The sequence below is a fragment of the Prionailurus bengalensis genome, chromosome B4 (assembly GCF_016509475.1).
Source record: "Prionailurus bengalensis isolate Pbe53 chromosome B4, Fcat_Pben_1.1_paternal_pri, whole genome shotgun sequence".
Classification (NCBI taxonomy): Eukaryota; Metazoa; Chordata; class Mammalia; order Carnivora; family Felidae; genus Prionailurus; species Prionailurus bengalensis.
The window spans coordinates 135,249,068-135,264,217 of record NC_057358.1 but is presented as its reverse complement, the minus strand read 5'-3'; the positions used below and the strand labels follow the sequence as shown (position 1 = coordinate 135,264,217).

General features: G+C 53.3%; 1 protein-coding gene across 3 annotated transcripts in view; it reads left to right on the top strand.

Annotated features, from left to right (window-relative positions):
• Positions 1–14,018, top strand: part of TCF20 (transcription factor 20) — a 111,253-nt gene extending 97,235 nt beyond the window's left edge. For 2 of the 3 annotated variants that reach the window (XM_043562777.1, XM_043562779.1), the window contains exons 4-6: positions 6,261–6,310; positions 7,437–7,564; positions 12,751–14,018. In XM_043562777.1, coding sequence (XP_043418712.1) covers positions 6,261–6,310; positions 7,437–7,520 — 134 coding nt within the window. In that variant the 3' untranslated portion in view covers positions 7,521–7,564; positions 12,751–14,018. The remainder of the gene's footprint in view (positions 1–6,260; positions 6,311–7,436; positions 7,565–12,750) is intronic. The other variant, XM_043562778.1, reaches the window with a different exon arrangement.
• The last annotated feature ends 1,132 nt before the right edge of the window (positions 14,019–15,150 follow it).

The window sequence follows — 15,150 nt, the reverse complement described above, 5'->3', positions numbered from 1 at the left end:
TTGTATCCTGCAACTTTGCTCAGCTCGTTGATTAGTTCTAATAGTTTTTTAATGGATTTCTACATACAAGATATGTCATCTGCAAATGGGTAGTTTTACTTCTTCCTTTCCAATCAGATGCCTTTTATTTCTTTTTCTTGCCTAATTGCCCTGGCTAGAACATCTAGCATAATGTTGGGTAGCAATGGCAAGAGCTGACATCCGTGCCTTGTTTCTGACCCATTAAATGTGATGATAGCTGTGGGGTTTTCATAGATGTTCTTGATGCAGCTGAGTTTGTTTAGTGGTTAGTTTGTTTAGTGGTTTTATCATGAAAGGATACTGCAGTTTTTCCTTTTTCCATGTCTGTTGATGTGATCAGAGTAGTATTTTGCAGTGTCGTAACTGTGGAAAGAAGGGGAAACTTTCGTCCAGAAAGTTCCATCCAGTGAGTGATGCAGAAGCCTTAAACTTTTTTTTTTTTAATTGTTTTTAATTTTTTTTAACGTTTATTTATTTTTGAGACAGAGAGAGACAGAACATGAACAGGGAAGGGGCAGAGAGAGAGGGAGACACAGAATCTGAAACGGGCTCCAGGCTCCGAGCTGTCAGCACAGAGCCCGATGCGGGGCTCAAACTCATGGATCGTGAGATCATGACCTGAGCCGAAGTTGGATGCTTAACCGACTGAGCCACCCAGGCGCCCCAGAAGCCTTAAACTTTTTTTTAATGTGTATTTATTTACTTTTGAGAGAGAGAAAGAGAGTGCAAGTAGGGGAGGGGGAGAGAGAATCCCAAGCAGGTTCTGCGCTGTCAGCACAGAGCCCAGTGCGGAGCGTGATCTCACAAATTGTGAGATCATGACCTGAGCCTAAATCAGGAGTCGAATGCTTAAACCGACTGAGCCACCCAAGTGCCCCAGTGATGCCTTAAATTTTGACTCAGAGCTTTAGCCTGGGAAAGTCCTCTTCTTTTAGACTCCTGTCCTTTCAGTGGACGTTTTCACCTGTAACTTGTTGAGCATGTGACTAAGGGCTTCACCTCAGTGGCCCTCATAATATAGTAAAACCATGGATTGTGAGTAACTTGTTCTGTGCAAACGTTTCTAATAAATTTTAACTTGATAAGTGAGCAGTGTCTTGCAATACAAGTAGCACGTGACGCCGAATGTCACATCACGACTGAGCCAATGGTTCTTGAAATTCAATTTGATGTACAAGTGCTTTGGATTATAAGCATGTTTCCAGAAGGAATTATGCTCGCAGACCAAGGTTTTACTGTACTTTCATTCAGGAAGGAGGGGGAGAAAAAGGGAAGGTCCACGAGAGGCAGCGAGTGGCAGGATGCTTCTTATGCCTGAGTGCTTGAGGAAGGAGTCCCTCCTTCCATGGAGGCAGCCCCACTCTCCCCAGAAGGTGAGGTTTGATTTAGAATTGGCAGGGAAGAGGGGAGGGCATGGCTGAGCAGGTGGCGGAAGCAGGTACAGCAGCGTGAGGCACACGGAGTAGAACCCGACAGACGCGGGGAGAAGTGTGTTATCTGGATGCTGCTTCCTTCCATTGTGGTTGTTGGAGCTGCGGGCCCTCTGCCTCACAAGTCCTTCTCTTATTCCTCCTTTCCCTCTCTGATTTTCCTTCCAAGTTTCCATAGGAGGCATAGCTGAACACCAGAAAGATCCAGAAAGATAATGCTTATTATGCCAAAGTTAGTTCTTAGGAAAGTATGCATTTGCACGTTGAAGGGCAGCTGGTGGCTGGGACGCTGCTTGGCCAGAGCGAGTAAGAAGACAGCCTTAAGATGTCAATTCAGGGATCTTGGGTTTTAGTCCGGCCTTTCCATTCTCTTTCTTCCTTTCCCCTCCATGTTTCTTTGTTGAGTCAGAGCTGCCATTCACCCTGGGTTGTGGTCCAGCACATTCCCGAGTATAGCCATTCATTCCTCTCCCTCGAGAGCCAGCCACTGCCTTTTCTCGTTGTTATGATATTGCCCCTGGTTACATTCTCTTTTTAGTTTAAGCTTCGTGGTTTTTAAATGAAGATGTTTAAACATATTAAGTTTGTGGCAGTTTATAATTTTGTGCGGGGAATACTGTAAGGTTTGGCTGTCCCAGTCAGTGGCCAGGTGAGAGGTGATCTCCTGCACTGAGGCTTTGCCCAGAAACATCCAGTGAGCCACAGGCAGATAACATCGTACACAACCCCCACCCCCGCATGAGTGCGCTCCCTGTCTGCACCCTGGGGTGCCAGCCAGGTTAGGGTCCAGGCTCACAGCCTGCCTCCTGGCAGTTTCTCTAGGGATTAAGCAGGGTGCTCGGTAGGACTCTGCCATAATGGGAATGTTGTAGATCTGCACTCTCCAGCATAGTAGCCACAAGCCTTGTGTTACTACTAAGTGCTTAACATGTGGCTAGTTGGGAATGAGGGACTGAATTTTTATTTTACTTCATTGTATTTAAACTTAAACTTTACATGTCCCCGTGTGGGTAGCAGCTGGAAAGCCTGGGCTTAGTTCACTGCCTCCTCCAAGCTCCGGCGGCGGGACTGGGTTGTCTGGGAAGTGGCGCTGGGCTCCTCTTCCTCTGCAAAGGAGGCTTGCTCAATCCGCCACTCTGCAGGGAAGCAGGGGCTGCTTCACCAGCTGAAGATTAGAAAGAAAATGGTATTTGTCACTCTCTGTTTGAGCCTGTCTTGTGTGGCCTTCCCAGGTGAGTTGAGAACATGACTGTTTGGCAGAAATTGGTGGCCGAGTATCCGGTGAGAGAGGGGCTGCCTGGGTCAGGGGGGCGCCCAGGTGGGGCCGAGGCCCTGACGCTGTTGCCCCAGCTGCTGCTGGCTTTACCGCTGCTCCACGTGAAGATCTGGGACCAAGGAAGCAGCATCACCGGATGACCGTGTCTTGGGATTTATCAGTCTTTTTTGATGACCTGAGTCACAGTGACCCAGAAGGCCACACTGCTCTGTGGGGATAGATGCTTGTGTTTATCCCACAGGGTCTCCTGAGGAATTCTGTTCTATATGTGATGGATCTGTGTGTCCAGGAAAGGCGTTCATTGGTTGACTTCCTTCCTAATTATACATCCCTGGGTTGGAGAGCCCCTCATTGCTACTTGTTGTAAAGAACAGTTTGAACACTTTCATCTTTGCCTGGCTGTGAACCACCCAGACCTTTACAGAGCTGTTCGTGTCTAAGAGAGAACTTTTATGGCTGGGGACATCTCCATGGAAACAGAATCTTGTTCTCCTGAGGGTCTGTAGCTGCCACAGCTTCCCTCCACCTGTTGTTGGTCCTGCGTTAGTGACATCATGGTTGGCTGTCCTGTGCTACTTGTTCCGTCACAGGCGCAGCCTGGGGCTCCGGGGAGATGCAGTGAGGAGAACGTGAGCACTAGTTTCAAAAGAAATGACATACTAATGCAATGAGCCACAGCAATTAAGACCAAAAGAAAAAAAGGACTGCGGTAGCACATTAATAACTACTGTGCACAAAGAATCCAGCCTGGAGGGGATTTTCCTCTTCCCCTCAGGAGGAGGCCCAGCTGGAAACTTGCTTTCTGCAGCCACCCTTGCAGCAGCGTTTAGAAGCCGCTCTTCCACTGCACTTTGATCTTGATCTTGCCGCAGAGTGGGTTCAGGGCCCTTGAGCGGACTGGTGTCTGGCCCTTCCCTGGAGGGGCCACGCTCTGCACCCTAGAAGCAGTGCCAAGGCCCTGCTTGCCCTGCCCTGATAGTCCCCTCCTTGGGCCCAGCAAGGCGGGTGAGACTGGCAGGTCCCCGTGTCCCGGCCTGGATTTTACCAATCTAAGTACTAACTAGCTCTGAGGTGGGTTGCAGGTGAGCTGGTGACAGCTTCCGGAGCCTGGCACGTGTGAAGGACATGAGCCCTCCCCTCTCCTTTCCTCCCTCCTCGAGTTTACCATCCACACCCAGGGTGGCTGTGGCTGCGGCTGCATGTGAGTATCTGAAGCTCCAAGGAGCTTGTCATGAGGATCTCAGTGAAGACGAGCGTAGAGAGAAATGAAAGCGGAATCCTCTTCTGGGGCATCGGTGTTTGTGTCTGGAAGCCGTCTTGTTGACGAGACAACCTTGTGAGTCTTTTCCAGCGTGTGTGATGATCCGGCAAGCCATTTACTTTGACTTCAGTGTGTGGAAGTGCTGACCAGGCCCTCTGGCCAGTGCGGGATATCACCAGGGGCTTAAGGAAAACAAATCGAGAGGCTGGCTGGCTGTGTAGGGCGGGCGCCTGCTGAGAGACCTCAGGAAAGGCCTCACCGCGCCCCTTCCCCCAGCAAGGGCTGGTTCGAGGCAGCCAAGAAGAGGCTCCCCGTGCCCTTGCGGGTGTCTAAGCTCTCTGGCCCTGGTTCTTGTGCCTGCCAGGAGCGTGATGGCGGTTCCTGGTGGCCTGTGGGTATTCCAAGCACGGATGAGAGCGTTTGTCTGCAGTCTGTCTGCGCGGGAGATGTTGCCACAGGTGGACGTGGTCTCTGGCAGATTTTGTTAGGAGCCTTGCATTTGCAGAAGTACCTGACATTAACTCTAGTTGCTTGCAGTGTGTACTTAGATTACTTTATTTCTTTTCTGCTTTTTAACTTAGAGGGAAGGTGTTTCCTAGCTTCAGACATATTTTACTAATGGTCTCTCACAGCTGGTGACTCCTCGTGGCTGGGAGGCGGACGGAGCCGCCTCTGCCTCTCGGGTGGCACCGTTTCCAGCCAGCGTGGTCCCCCTCCTCGTTTCTCTAAACCCCTATGGCGTCGAGGTGGCCGAGCCCCACGTGGGCTCTGCCGTTTGTTTCTCTGTGGCCCAACCTAGAGACCGCCAGCACGCGGCGCTGCTAAAGCCCAGGTAAGGAGCAAGTGCTTCCCTTGAGCTCCAGTTGTCTGTGTCCTGCTGTTCATAAGCTCTCTGGCAGATTGGAGCAGCGGGAGCCTTGGTCACGCCATGTACTCGTGGGTTTTAAATTAACACATTTCATTTACTGCCGTGCTATTTGCTTGCAGGGGGAGGGCTCGGAGGTTAGCGGACTTGCGGAGCTCCTGTGCCCTGAGGCTTGCCCCGGGAGCAGGGAGGCTGCCTGCCCACCCCTGGGTGTTCAGAGGCTCCAGGGGGAGGCAGTGATGGGACAGGCCCGGCCCAATTATGAAAGGGTCTTTTTCTGTTTGTTTAAGATACAAAGGACCTCAGAAGTTTTCATTTGTGTGTTCCCTTGCTCATTACTATTTCATCTGAAATCTGTGGGTACACAGGCTGCGAATTTGGACCTCAGTTTAAACCTGAGTTAAATCATACATTTAACAAGGCTAAGTACCGTGGCTGCCTCCCGCCATGGTGCCCGGGAGCTCTCTGAGAATGTGCGATCAATATTTATTAACATTCTGCCATCACATCTGGCACCGGTGACCTGGCTGTCGGTCTCCGGGAGCTGTGGTGTGCAGAGCGAATTCATTAATTAGATCTCTTCGCCCCGCTCCACACGCTACCCCTGTGCCACGGAGCTCGACTCACCTGGAGGCGGATGCGTGTCCTTGCTGTCAGCGAGGATGCTGTCACCACGTTAAAAGTTGGAATGAATCATTTTCCTCCAAGGATTAGTAACCCCCTCGTGGGATTTCGTTTTCCCCTGAAGCATTTAGTGTGGATTATGTGGTTCGTGTCGGGAACTTCTCCTGTGTCTCCGTGGGTTGTACAGCAAAGGTGATAGATGGCGGGGCTTGCAACAGAGGAGAAAGGTGCCTCCGGATTTGGGGCGTTTTCACAGGGAAGCTTCAGCTTGGGCCTGTGGGAGGGGCTTAGCCTAGAATCAGGGATCTTAAAAATAAGATTTATTGGAGGTTGTTTCTCATTGTTAAAATAATATGGTGTAATCGTGGAAACATGTAAAAAAAAATAAATAAATAAAATCACCTATGTGGTCTTGCTGCCCAGAGAGAAGCACTGTTAGATTTTGGTAAATTTCCTTTCTTTTTTAAAACGCATATATAACACACTTTGTTAAAATTAGGATTGTACTTCTATATTTATGTATCCTGGCATTTCAAGCCATTTTGTGTCATGAGTGTTTCCCTGTACCACTGGCTGTTTTGAAACACTAATGCTTTAAGTGACTGATGCTCCATCATGTTGCAGTCCCATAGTTTATTTGGGGGTGTTTCTGATGTTTTAGAAACGCCAGTGCGGGGGCCTCCTATCTCCATGTCTGACCCTGTCAGTCCTGGCTAGCATGGCCCCACTCCCCTTGGGCTGTGCTGTCTGCCAGCTGTCTGACTGCCCCTTTCTGTCTTGCAGATTGTTTGCTACATGAGGAGAACTTCTCGGTGAGGTGCCCCAAGCACAAGGTGAGTCAGAGCTAGTGCCCCCGGCAGGCTGCGGGGGCGGGGTTCTGTACGAGCTACAGACCAGAATTTGGAGAACCCTTGTGATTGGGCTCCGGTCCACTCCTGGCCCTGGGAGGGCAGAGAGGCCCTGTGCTCTCTGGGGGAAGTCTCTCCCTGCAGGAGGGAGACCTGTGCCCTGGGGCGACCCCCCCCACCATGTGGTGTGGGAGGCTGGGAGAGATGTCTGGAAGCAGAAGGTGTGTATCTGATTGTTAAGAGAAATGCGAAGATGAAACTCAATAAAACCACTGATTTCCATTTTAGTTTAATGGAACCCCAGTTCACAGGTTGGCGCAAGGTAAGATTGGTTGTAGGCCTTGGTGCATAATCAGAGGCATTTTCCCAGACTGAAAGAAATAAGACTTGACTCCAGGGCTTTGCTGGGAAACTCAGTCTCTTCTAGATCTTACCTCACTGCGGAAGCGACCTGTGGTGTGGTTGGTGGGCCGCCGCCACCTGATTTCCCACATCATTCAAGAGGCGTCTCTCCTCTCTTGGTGGCCCCTTTAGGAAATGATGGAAGATCTGGGGTGACTGGGCCATTGCTGAGCCAGCACGTGTGGGGGAGGAGGGAGGGAGGGTGCAGAGGGGGGTGCGGGGAAGCCCTGGAGAGGATGGGGGCTGCGGCCAAGGTCTGTCGCCTCCTGGAGCTCCTGCAGCGGCCGTGCTGTCCTCTGGCTGAGGTCACACTGACACCTGGTGGTCACTGGACGCTCACAGGCTTCAGTCTCCGACTGGGGCCAGAGCGAACTAAGAAGCCATCCTGACAGTCTGCCTTCAAAACACTTCTGAAAGATGCTTACTCCGGCTTTTCTTTAAAAGTTCACTTCCAGAAATGGATCCTAGGATCTTACAGTATTCTCTTCGAGTTAATTTGCATTTTTTTTTTATTTTTTAAACTTCTCTAATGGTCACATTTTGTCTTAGAAAACCCTGTCTGAATATCTCCTGTTTGTCATTCAATACTGACTCTTTGCTTTTTCTTTCCTTTTCCATGTGCCATTCCTCTCCTCGCCTCTGCCCTCCCTGACCCCCACACTGTTCTTCTGTCCCTCCTGTCTCGTGTCCTTGGCTTTGCCGGCGTCAGCCTCCCCTCCCATTCCCCCTCCCCCCCTTGCAGAACAAGACAGCGAAAGGCAGCCTCAGCACAGAGCAGTCGGAGCGGGGGTGAGGGGGGCAGAGTGCTCGTGGGAATGGAAAGTACAGCAAGCACAGGTGAGTCGGGGCCGGCACCCCTGCCAGAGTCCCGGTGGGTGTCATGGCCTCTGCCCTCCTGCTCGCCCCAGGCCCGGCTGCACCCAGGTCTTTAATCACGTGGACGGCCGACACCAGGTGGATAGAACGTCTCCCCGTCCGTCGCTTAGCTTCCCTGGAGCCCGAGGAGGGGTGATTGAGGCTGTCCCATTGCCCGTCGGAGCTCACAGTGACCGAGCTGAAGTCAGCCCATGCGCGCGTGCGTGTGGTGCTCCCAGAGGCTTCTGGGACAGACCCTGCCAGCAGCCCACCCCCTGTGTCCGACTCAGAAATGCTTCTAGCCAGGGGGCTGTCCTTTTTTATTTGTTCCCTCTCTGTAAAGCTTATCGTGGCTTTTCCTTTGAAAAACAAAAAAATTCCCAGTTTTGTTCTTTGAAATCTCTTTCCCCAAGTACTGTGAAGGACTCCTTTGCGCAAAAGTACAAAGGGAAGGAAAATCCCCTCAAAGATTTAGGAGACTTTAGCATCCGATTTAATTTTACTCCTAAAAACCTCAAGAGATTGAGTTATGCTTTTTGCGAGTGTGTCCAGGCTCGTGGTCAGGGCGGTGTGCATCTGTGAAAACGGGATTAGAGGACCAGCGTCCCCAGAGGCAGCGGGCGTCCCCTCCTCCCCAACTGGCTTCCTTGCCCCCCCCCCCCCCCACACACACATGGAGTCACTGAGGACTGAGGAAAAGAGACCATAAAGAGAAAAAAAGAAAAGCCAAAATGTAACTTGAGGCGGTTGCTCCTATAGGATGGGGTGGGGGAGCCAGTTGTCTCAGAAATGTTCATTAAGGGATTATTTCTCTTCAAATGAAGGGCTTCTGTGTTTACTCCCGGCGTCTGAGAGCCACACACAGGTGCGCTTAGTCTGTGGCACGTTTCCTCCCCCTGTTACAACCGGCAGATTCCACCTTTCTCTGGAATACCCAACAGTAATTTGAGGAAAAAATAGAATTTGTCTCAGACAGTGGCGGGTTTTGTCCTTTGAGAAGTCCTCGTTCTTCAGGTGGGTCCTGGTACAGAATTCCAGAGAAGCCCCTCTGCTCCGCCGTGGAGGCTGCAGGGCTGTGGAGGCCTGTGGTGCTTTCTCGAGGGGGCTGTCGAGTGAGGCCTTTGCAGTTAGGCCTGTCTTCCTCTCCCAGGGAGGGGGCTGAGGAATGGAAGGGACAGAGCAGAACAGGTGGTTGGGTCTCAGGAACCAAATGAGCACACTGCTGCTAGCAGCAGCCCCGGGTTTCTGGAATGCAGCGACGCCACTGTTCCTGCCCTCCTTCCCCACCGAGCAGCCCCTGGGGCAAGACAGCAGGCTGGTTGCTTTTCCAGCTTGTTTCTGTTGGCCTTTGTCCTGTGCCTGGGCTCTCCCTTCTTCCTGTCAACTCCACTGCCTGGCTGCCTGCCAGGCAGAGCCACATGCTACAGGGGCCACGAGGAACATTCTGGAAGTGCCCTTGGATGACCAGGTTAGGGAAAGAACCAGTTGGTGCTGAGTGCCTTTTGGTTTTGTCCCAGAATCCCAGCTCATGTTTGGAGAGGGATAAAAACAAAAAAAGGAAGTCTGAGCCCTGGGCCTGGTAAGCAGAACTCCAGTTGGGAATTTTAATTTTGTTCATCAACTGCTTCCTCTCCAGCCAGCCTTGGGCCCTGCCAGCCAGTAGCCCTCGGCCCCCGCGTGGAGCAGGAAGCTTCAGCATTCAGACCTCAGTGTCGGTGTGTGCTTCCCACGTGCACAAAAGACACTGCAGCTCTGAGTGGTGACGGCCTGGCCCATCGGTGTGGGGTCCAGCTTTGTCCACCTGAAACGATTTTCTTCATACGCTGTCCCCACAAGGCGGGACCCTTGTCCCGCTTTCTCAGTTCAGCCATCTCATTGAGAGCAGTGGCCCTCCACACATTGTATGGGAACCCCAGTAATCGGAGACAGAGAACATTTCATCTTGGGGCCGTTTCTAGGAACAGAGAGCCACAATCAATGGGTGACCCTGACAAGGCAGGGAAGGGACAGGAGTACATGAGTCCTGCTTCTTGGTGCCCCCCTTTCTCACACAGAAAGTGCTATGTAACCAGGGGCAGGCCGCTAAATGCCTCTGCTTCTGTTTCTTCTGTAAAGAGAGGAATGACGATGGCCCACCTTGTGAGGATTCGGTCAAGAAATGTCTTTAACGTGTCTGTGCAGTGTAGCGTGGGGTGCTGGCCTGCTGTGCCCGGCTGGGTGGGACCCTGTGCCTCCCTGTCTAACACAAAGCCCGGGGGCTGGGAGGTGGGAGTTCTAGTCCTTCCGGGACAAGGTACCTGCACTTGTCCCTCAGCAGGCCAACATGGCCAGGGAGGAAAGCTCCTTGGGCAGACAGTCACCCAGTGGGCCGCCTCTTCCCCACTTGTGAGTGTCAGGAAGCAGGGCGACAGGCCGGTGGGTGCCCGCCCTCTCCCTGTGCTGACTCCTAACCGTGCCTCCAAAGGCCTATAGGAGTGTCCAGTGAGCTCCTCGGAGGCCAGACTTCCTCCCTAGGGGCCTTGGCACTTGCCATCCCCCTGGGCCTCGGTACTCTCCCCCCCCCCCCCATCTTCAGTGACAGGCTCCCTCTCATCTCAGGTCTTGGCTTCCGTGTCACTTGCTCACGAGGCCTTCCCTCCTGAGCCCCTGTCTAACCACCTCCTTCCCAGGCTGCAGCCTTCTTAGGCCAATTTGGAATCATTTGTTTGCTTGCTTATGTGCCTCTCCAATAAACTGTGTCCCCACTGAGGACAGGAACCGTGTTTGGATCTGCCCACTTGTGCCCTAGCTGAGCGCGCGCACAGGGCAATGCAGGCAGTCGGTTAGAGGGGGGCACGCACCCCAGAGAAGAAAGTGGCACACAGTCCCACCCCGACAGGTGGAAACTGGCCAGGTAGGGTGGGCTGGGGTGATGGATTCTGGCTGCGGTTAGAGAAGGTTGGGGAAGGCAGGCTGTGCCTGTGCGGCCAGAGGCCTGTCCAGGCCACAGAGGTGACGCTGAAGGGGAAGGAAGGTGGGAGCGGAGGAGAGCGGGAGTCCTGGAAGGCTGTAGCCCAGGGTGAGATCCTGTTCCCTGGCAGCCGGACACCAAGGTGCCTTTTACAGAGAGTATTGAAAACCCGCGCCGCTGAGTGACTGCAGCTGGCACGGCGTTTGCCCCTGGCTCCCCGCCCGGGACCATGCTGTCTCGGCCACGTCCCATGTGGTTGGACAAGACCACGCGGTGACTGAGGCTCGAAGGCAGGGTCCCGGGGGCCCAGACAGAAGGGCTTCGCTGGGTGGGAGCCCCAGTCCCAGCAGCCCCTGTCAGCAGCCCCCGTGGCTTTGGGTCCCTGTGAGACGGGGGTCAGGCCTTGGTGTCCTCACGAGGACCCCTGTAAAACTTCTGGCATAGTACCTGGCACACGAATTTTCTTCCTGTGCTCCCTGTCGAAGGAACAGCTTTTTGGAAATAGCTCTGAGAAGTTAGGGTCCCCTGACATTCAAGGTGTCACATATTCAGGGCAGTCTGACATCAGACCCTGAGGAAAGGTCCCCGTTAGCAAGGCTGGCAGACAGAGCCAGGCAGGAGGTGCTGTAAAGGCCACGGCTGCCTAGACTACCAGGCGCTCCAGAGCCCGAGGTCAGCACCCTGCCGAGTCCCCCCACCCCGGCCAGGCTGACCCCAGGTGCTGGGCCTGCTTCATTCTGAGGTTGGGGGCCGGGGTGGGGCCTGCTCTTCTGAGCAGCCAACAGGCTGGGGCTGCAGGCCCAGCGCTGTGCCAAGGGACCCCACCCTGTCCCTCCCTCCCCACGCAGGGCCTTACGCGGTGTGCCTGGACGGGTGTCCTGCGTCCCCAGCAAGATTCCCCACTCTGGCTGTCGCTTGAGTCATCCCATTAGCTCCACCCTTGTCATCACCTTTACACGGGACCTTTGGTTCTCTCCCCTCCCCTGGCGGCCTTCACCTCAGGAAAACCAGAGGGCGGAGTGGAGAGTCTCCCCGTGCTGGGGGCCAATCAGAGCATGGGCCGCAAGGGCCAGGGCGACCTCTGGGGCCCAGGGCCACCTTCAGAACTAGGGAAGCCACGCTGTCGCCGTGGACGTCCTGAGTGGCTGCTGGAGCCCTGGAGTTTGCCTCACCTGAGTGGGATGACGTTGTCCTGCTGTCTCTGCAGAAGGGCTTCCCGTGTAACCATGTTTTACGCCAAGCAGTTAGGCATCTCTTTTCGGCAAGGGCAGGTATACGTTCGGGTGCTTCTAAATAGAAGGTTCTCAGCTCCTGCACACAGATAGCCTTCTTAACTGTCCTGCCTCTTAGTTGTATGAGGACAGAAAAGGGACAGCACCGCCTGGGTTTTCCTGGGGGTTATTTGTTGGAGGGGGGCCCCAGAGGGGGTCGGAGGGAGAGGGGGGCACTCTGAGTAGCAGGGAGCAGGTCGGGGGGAGGCCTCCGCCACTCTCGGCTTCCGCTGATTGTTCGCCACTGATCCTCGGAAGCCGCGTGTCTCTCTCAGCCCTCGGCCCGCACAGTGACCCGTGAGGTAGTCTGAGGAGGCCCCCGGCACTGCCCCACTGGCCCCCGGGTGTTGTCTGGATCATCTTTCTGAGCCTGGAGCCTGGGCTGGAAGAGGAACCGTGGCAGGGGGCGCCTGGGGAGCCTCAGAGCTGGCTCTGCCCTCCCTGTCAGAGCCGCCGGCCGGAGAGTGTTCTTTTGTCATGTGAAGTATCACTCTTGTCAACCGCGAGCAGCTGTGGCTGTGAGCGGTTCTTCCACAGATCGCCTGGGTGCTCAGCCACCTCTGTGAGGACCGCTCTGGGCCGCCACAGTGCCGAGCCCCACTCCGGGCCCCTGGTGGTGGCATCCTGAGCAGGGGTCACCCCAAGAGCTGCCCGACTCCGGGGCGGCCCCCACCAGGACAGTTGGGGAGCCCTTTCCTGGCCTCAGTTCCTTCCGTTTGCCGGAGAGGCAGCCGCACCTCGGGGCACAGAGTCTAGTCACAGAGCAGCCGGCGGGGTCACTGCCGTCTTTAACCGTGTTCCTGGCCACCACCGGTCTTGGGGGGTCTCCTGCCTCGATGGCACCGTTGTGGGGGGGGGTCTGCAGCCGCTGGACCCACGGAGTGGGGGCTGTCGGCCGCAGGGCCGCACGGACGTTCCCGGCACCCAGTGTCGGTTCTGTCTTCCAGGTGAGACTGTGGAGATGAGAAGGTGGTGGACACTCGCGATGGAACCAGAACCGTCCTGCTGTGCGGCCCCGCCCCGCCCGCCCTGCCCCGCCAGCACCTCCTCCCTAAGTCCTTACATCACACCCAAACCGTGACACCACAGGAAAGAAAGACCCAAGAAGTTGGAATGGCTGTTTCCATGGACACGATCTCCATAGTGACAATGTGGGGGGAGGGGGGTGGGGTGGGATGATGGGAAAGGGGGGGTTAAAAGGGTGGGATAAAAATATATATATATAAATCTATTTTTAGTCTGGAAAGACTTTGTTTAAATGAAAGGTGCGCTATCCCTTTTGATTCTATTTTAAAATTCTCTAGTTAAAGAACTCCAAATTTGTTCCAATAACAGTGAAATTTAAGTGTGAAATTGAACAAGCTGGTCTCATAAAGGACGGGGTGTGGCTTTGATCTTTAGCCTGCCTCACGCCGGTTCAGAGAGCTGCAGACCCAGGGTTGAAAGAGCAGACAGACCACACCAGAACCATCCTTTGTCGTTAATTTGTCTCAAAGTGGGAAGGTTTGGGGGTTGGGGGGGTGGGGGATGTGGGGACGGTCCGTGTTTTCAAGAGTGGGGGAATGATGTTTAAACACAAATAAATTTTTTCATTTCCAGAAACACTATTTATTTATTATTTTTAAAAGTTTTATCTTTTTGGGGGGTGAGATTGGCAGATGTCCCAAGGTCACAGCTATGTCCTGGGTCACTGTGGCCAGTGAGAACCATGAGCGCCCCACTAAGTGTGCCCGGCAGGCAGGGTCAGGGGGTGGCCTGCCTCTGGATGCATTCCTGGCAGCTGTACCCTGTCCCCCCCTCCCCCTCCCCAGGCCGAAGGACGGGACAGGAAATCTAAGTTGTAGGACTCGGCACACGGGGGAGGGGCTGTTGAGTGCCATCAGTGTGGTTAGGCTGACCAGGAACACCCAGTTAGCCCTTTTTTCTTTTGCTTTCATTTTTATAAAGGAAAAGGGGGCCTGTCAGGTGAGCAGCTCCACGCTACATGATTCTTTATGTTGTATTGTTTTGTTTTGTAAATTGTATAATTTTTAAATATCTGAGTTTTAAAAAAAGAAGAAAAAAGTACAAAAAAAATCTTGTTAAGGCCTTAAGAAGGGGTTAGTGCATCTTTCAGGGGTCACTCTGCCGTGGGGATAAAATGGCTGTTTCACAAACAGTTTTATTTAAAAAACAAAAAAAAAATCAAAAAATAATAAACTTCATTTTAACCTTGTTTCCTTTTTTGGTTTAATGTAAAGCAAACGCGTCTCTTCCTCCTCCCATTCCAGCCCCCAAAGGTGGCTTTGCTCCACTGCATCTGACTGTCCAGCCGAGCCCCAGCCTCCCGCGCCCCCCGCGGCCCTCGCAGCGGGGCCTGGAAGGACACAAAACCCAAGCTCCTCTGCGGCCCCGCCCGGGCGGGTGGAACTCAGCCAGTGTGCGGGGATGGGCAGATTTACTTAAGTTGGTATGAGGACAGGTTTCCAATCAACATTAATTTTAAAGGTTATGAAAAAATAATGCAATGTTAATGGACTTTTTTAGAGAACAGAAATACTGGAAGGAATGTTGTGAAGTAGAAATAAGCAATTATAAATGAGTTCTTGTGTGCTCATCAATTTGGGACTGCAGAAATGGCAGATTAATTCTGTGTTAATGGCTCCATCAAGCCGTGCGGCCCATTTCTCATTTCGCCCACCAGGACGGAGGCGTGGGTCGGTGTGCTGGGCGGGCTGTGGGACCTGCATGGAAGTGACGGCTTTTTGAGCCGCGCGGCTTTCCGTCTGGTCTTGACTTGGCGTTAACACGGTTCAAATGAAATTGATAGATTTCAGGTGTCAGGGGCTAAACCACAAACCTTGAAAAATATGTGTCTCGAGGAAAATATTTTCCCAATGGCAAATGATTCTTTGTCATTTTGCTTTTATTCTTCTGTCCCCTTTTGACTTGCCGATGATACTTGAGTGAGGCACATGGGATGATTCTAGGACTTTCCTCAAACTGGCTTCTGAAATGACCGTTTCCCCGGGGCGTGGCTGCGTTCCACACTCCGCTCCTGGCTCCGGCTTTCCAGCTTCTGCAGGAAGCCTCACCTCCTGCATTTTAAGTTCATAGCAGTATTGAGCAGAAGTTACAGAACGTGCCCGTGTGTTCCCGGTCCCCCCACACACAGCCTACCCCAGCCAAGCGGTGCGTTTGTTACAACCGGTGATCCTACTACGTAGACCCATCGTTGTCACCCAGAGCCCGTAGTTGACATTTGGGTGCATTCTTGGTGTTGCACACTCCGTGGGTTTGGACTAGAGGTGTAATGACACGTGTCCACCGTTACAGTCTCAGAGTAGTCTCACCGCCCTGAAGATCTT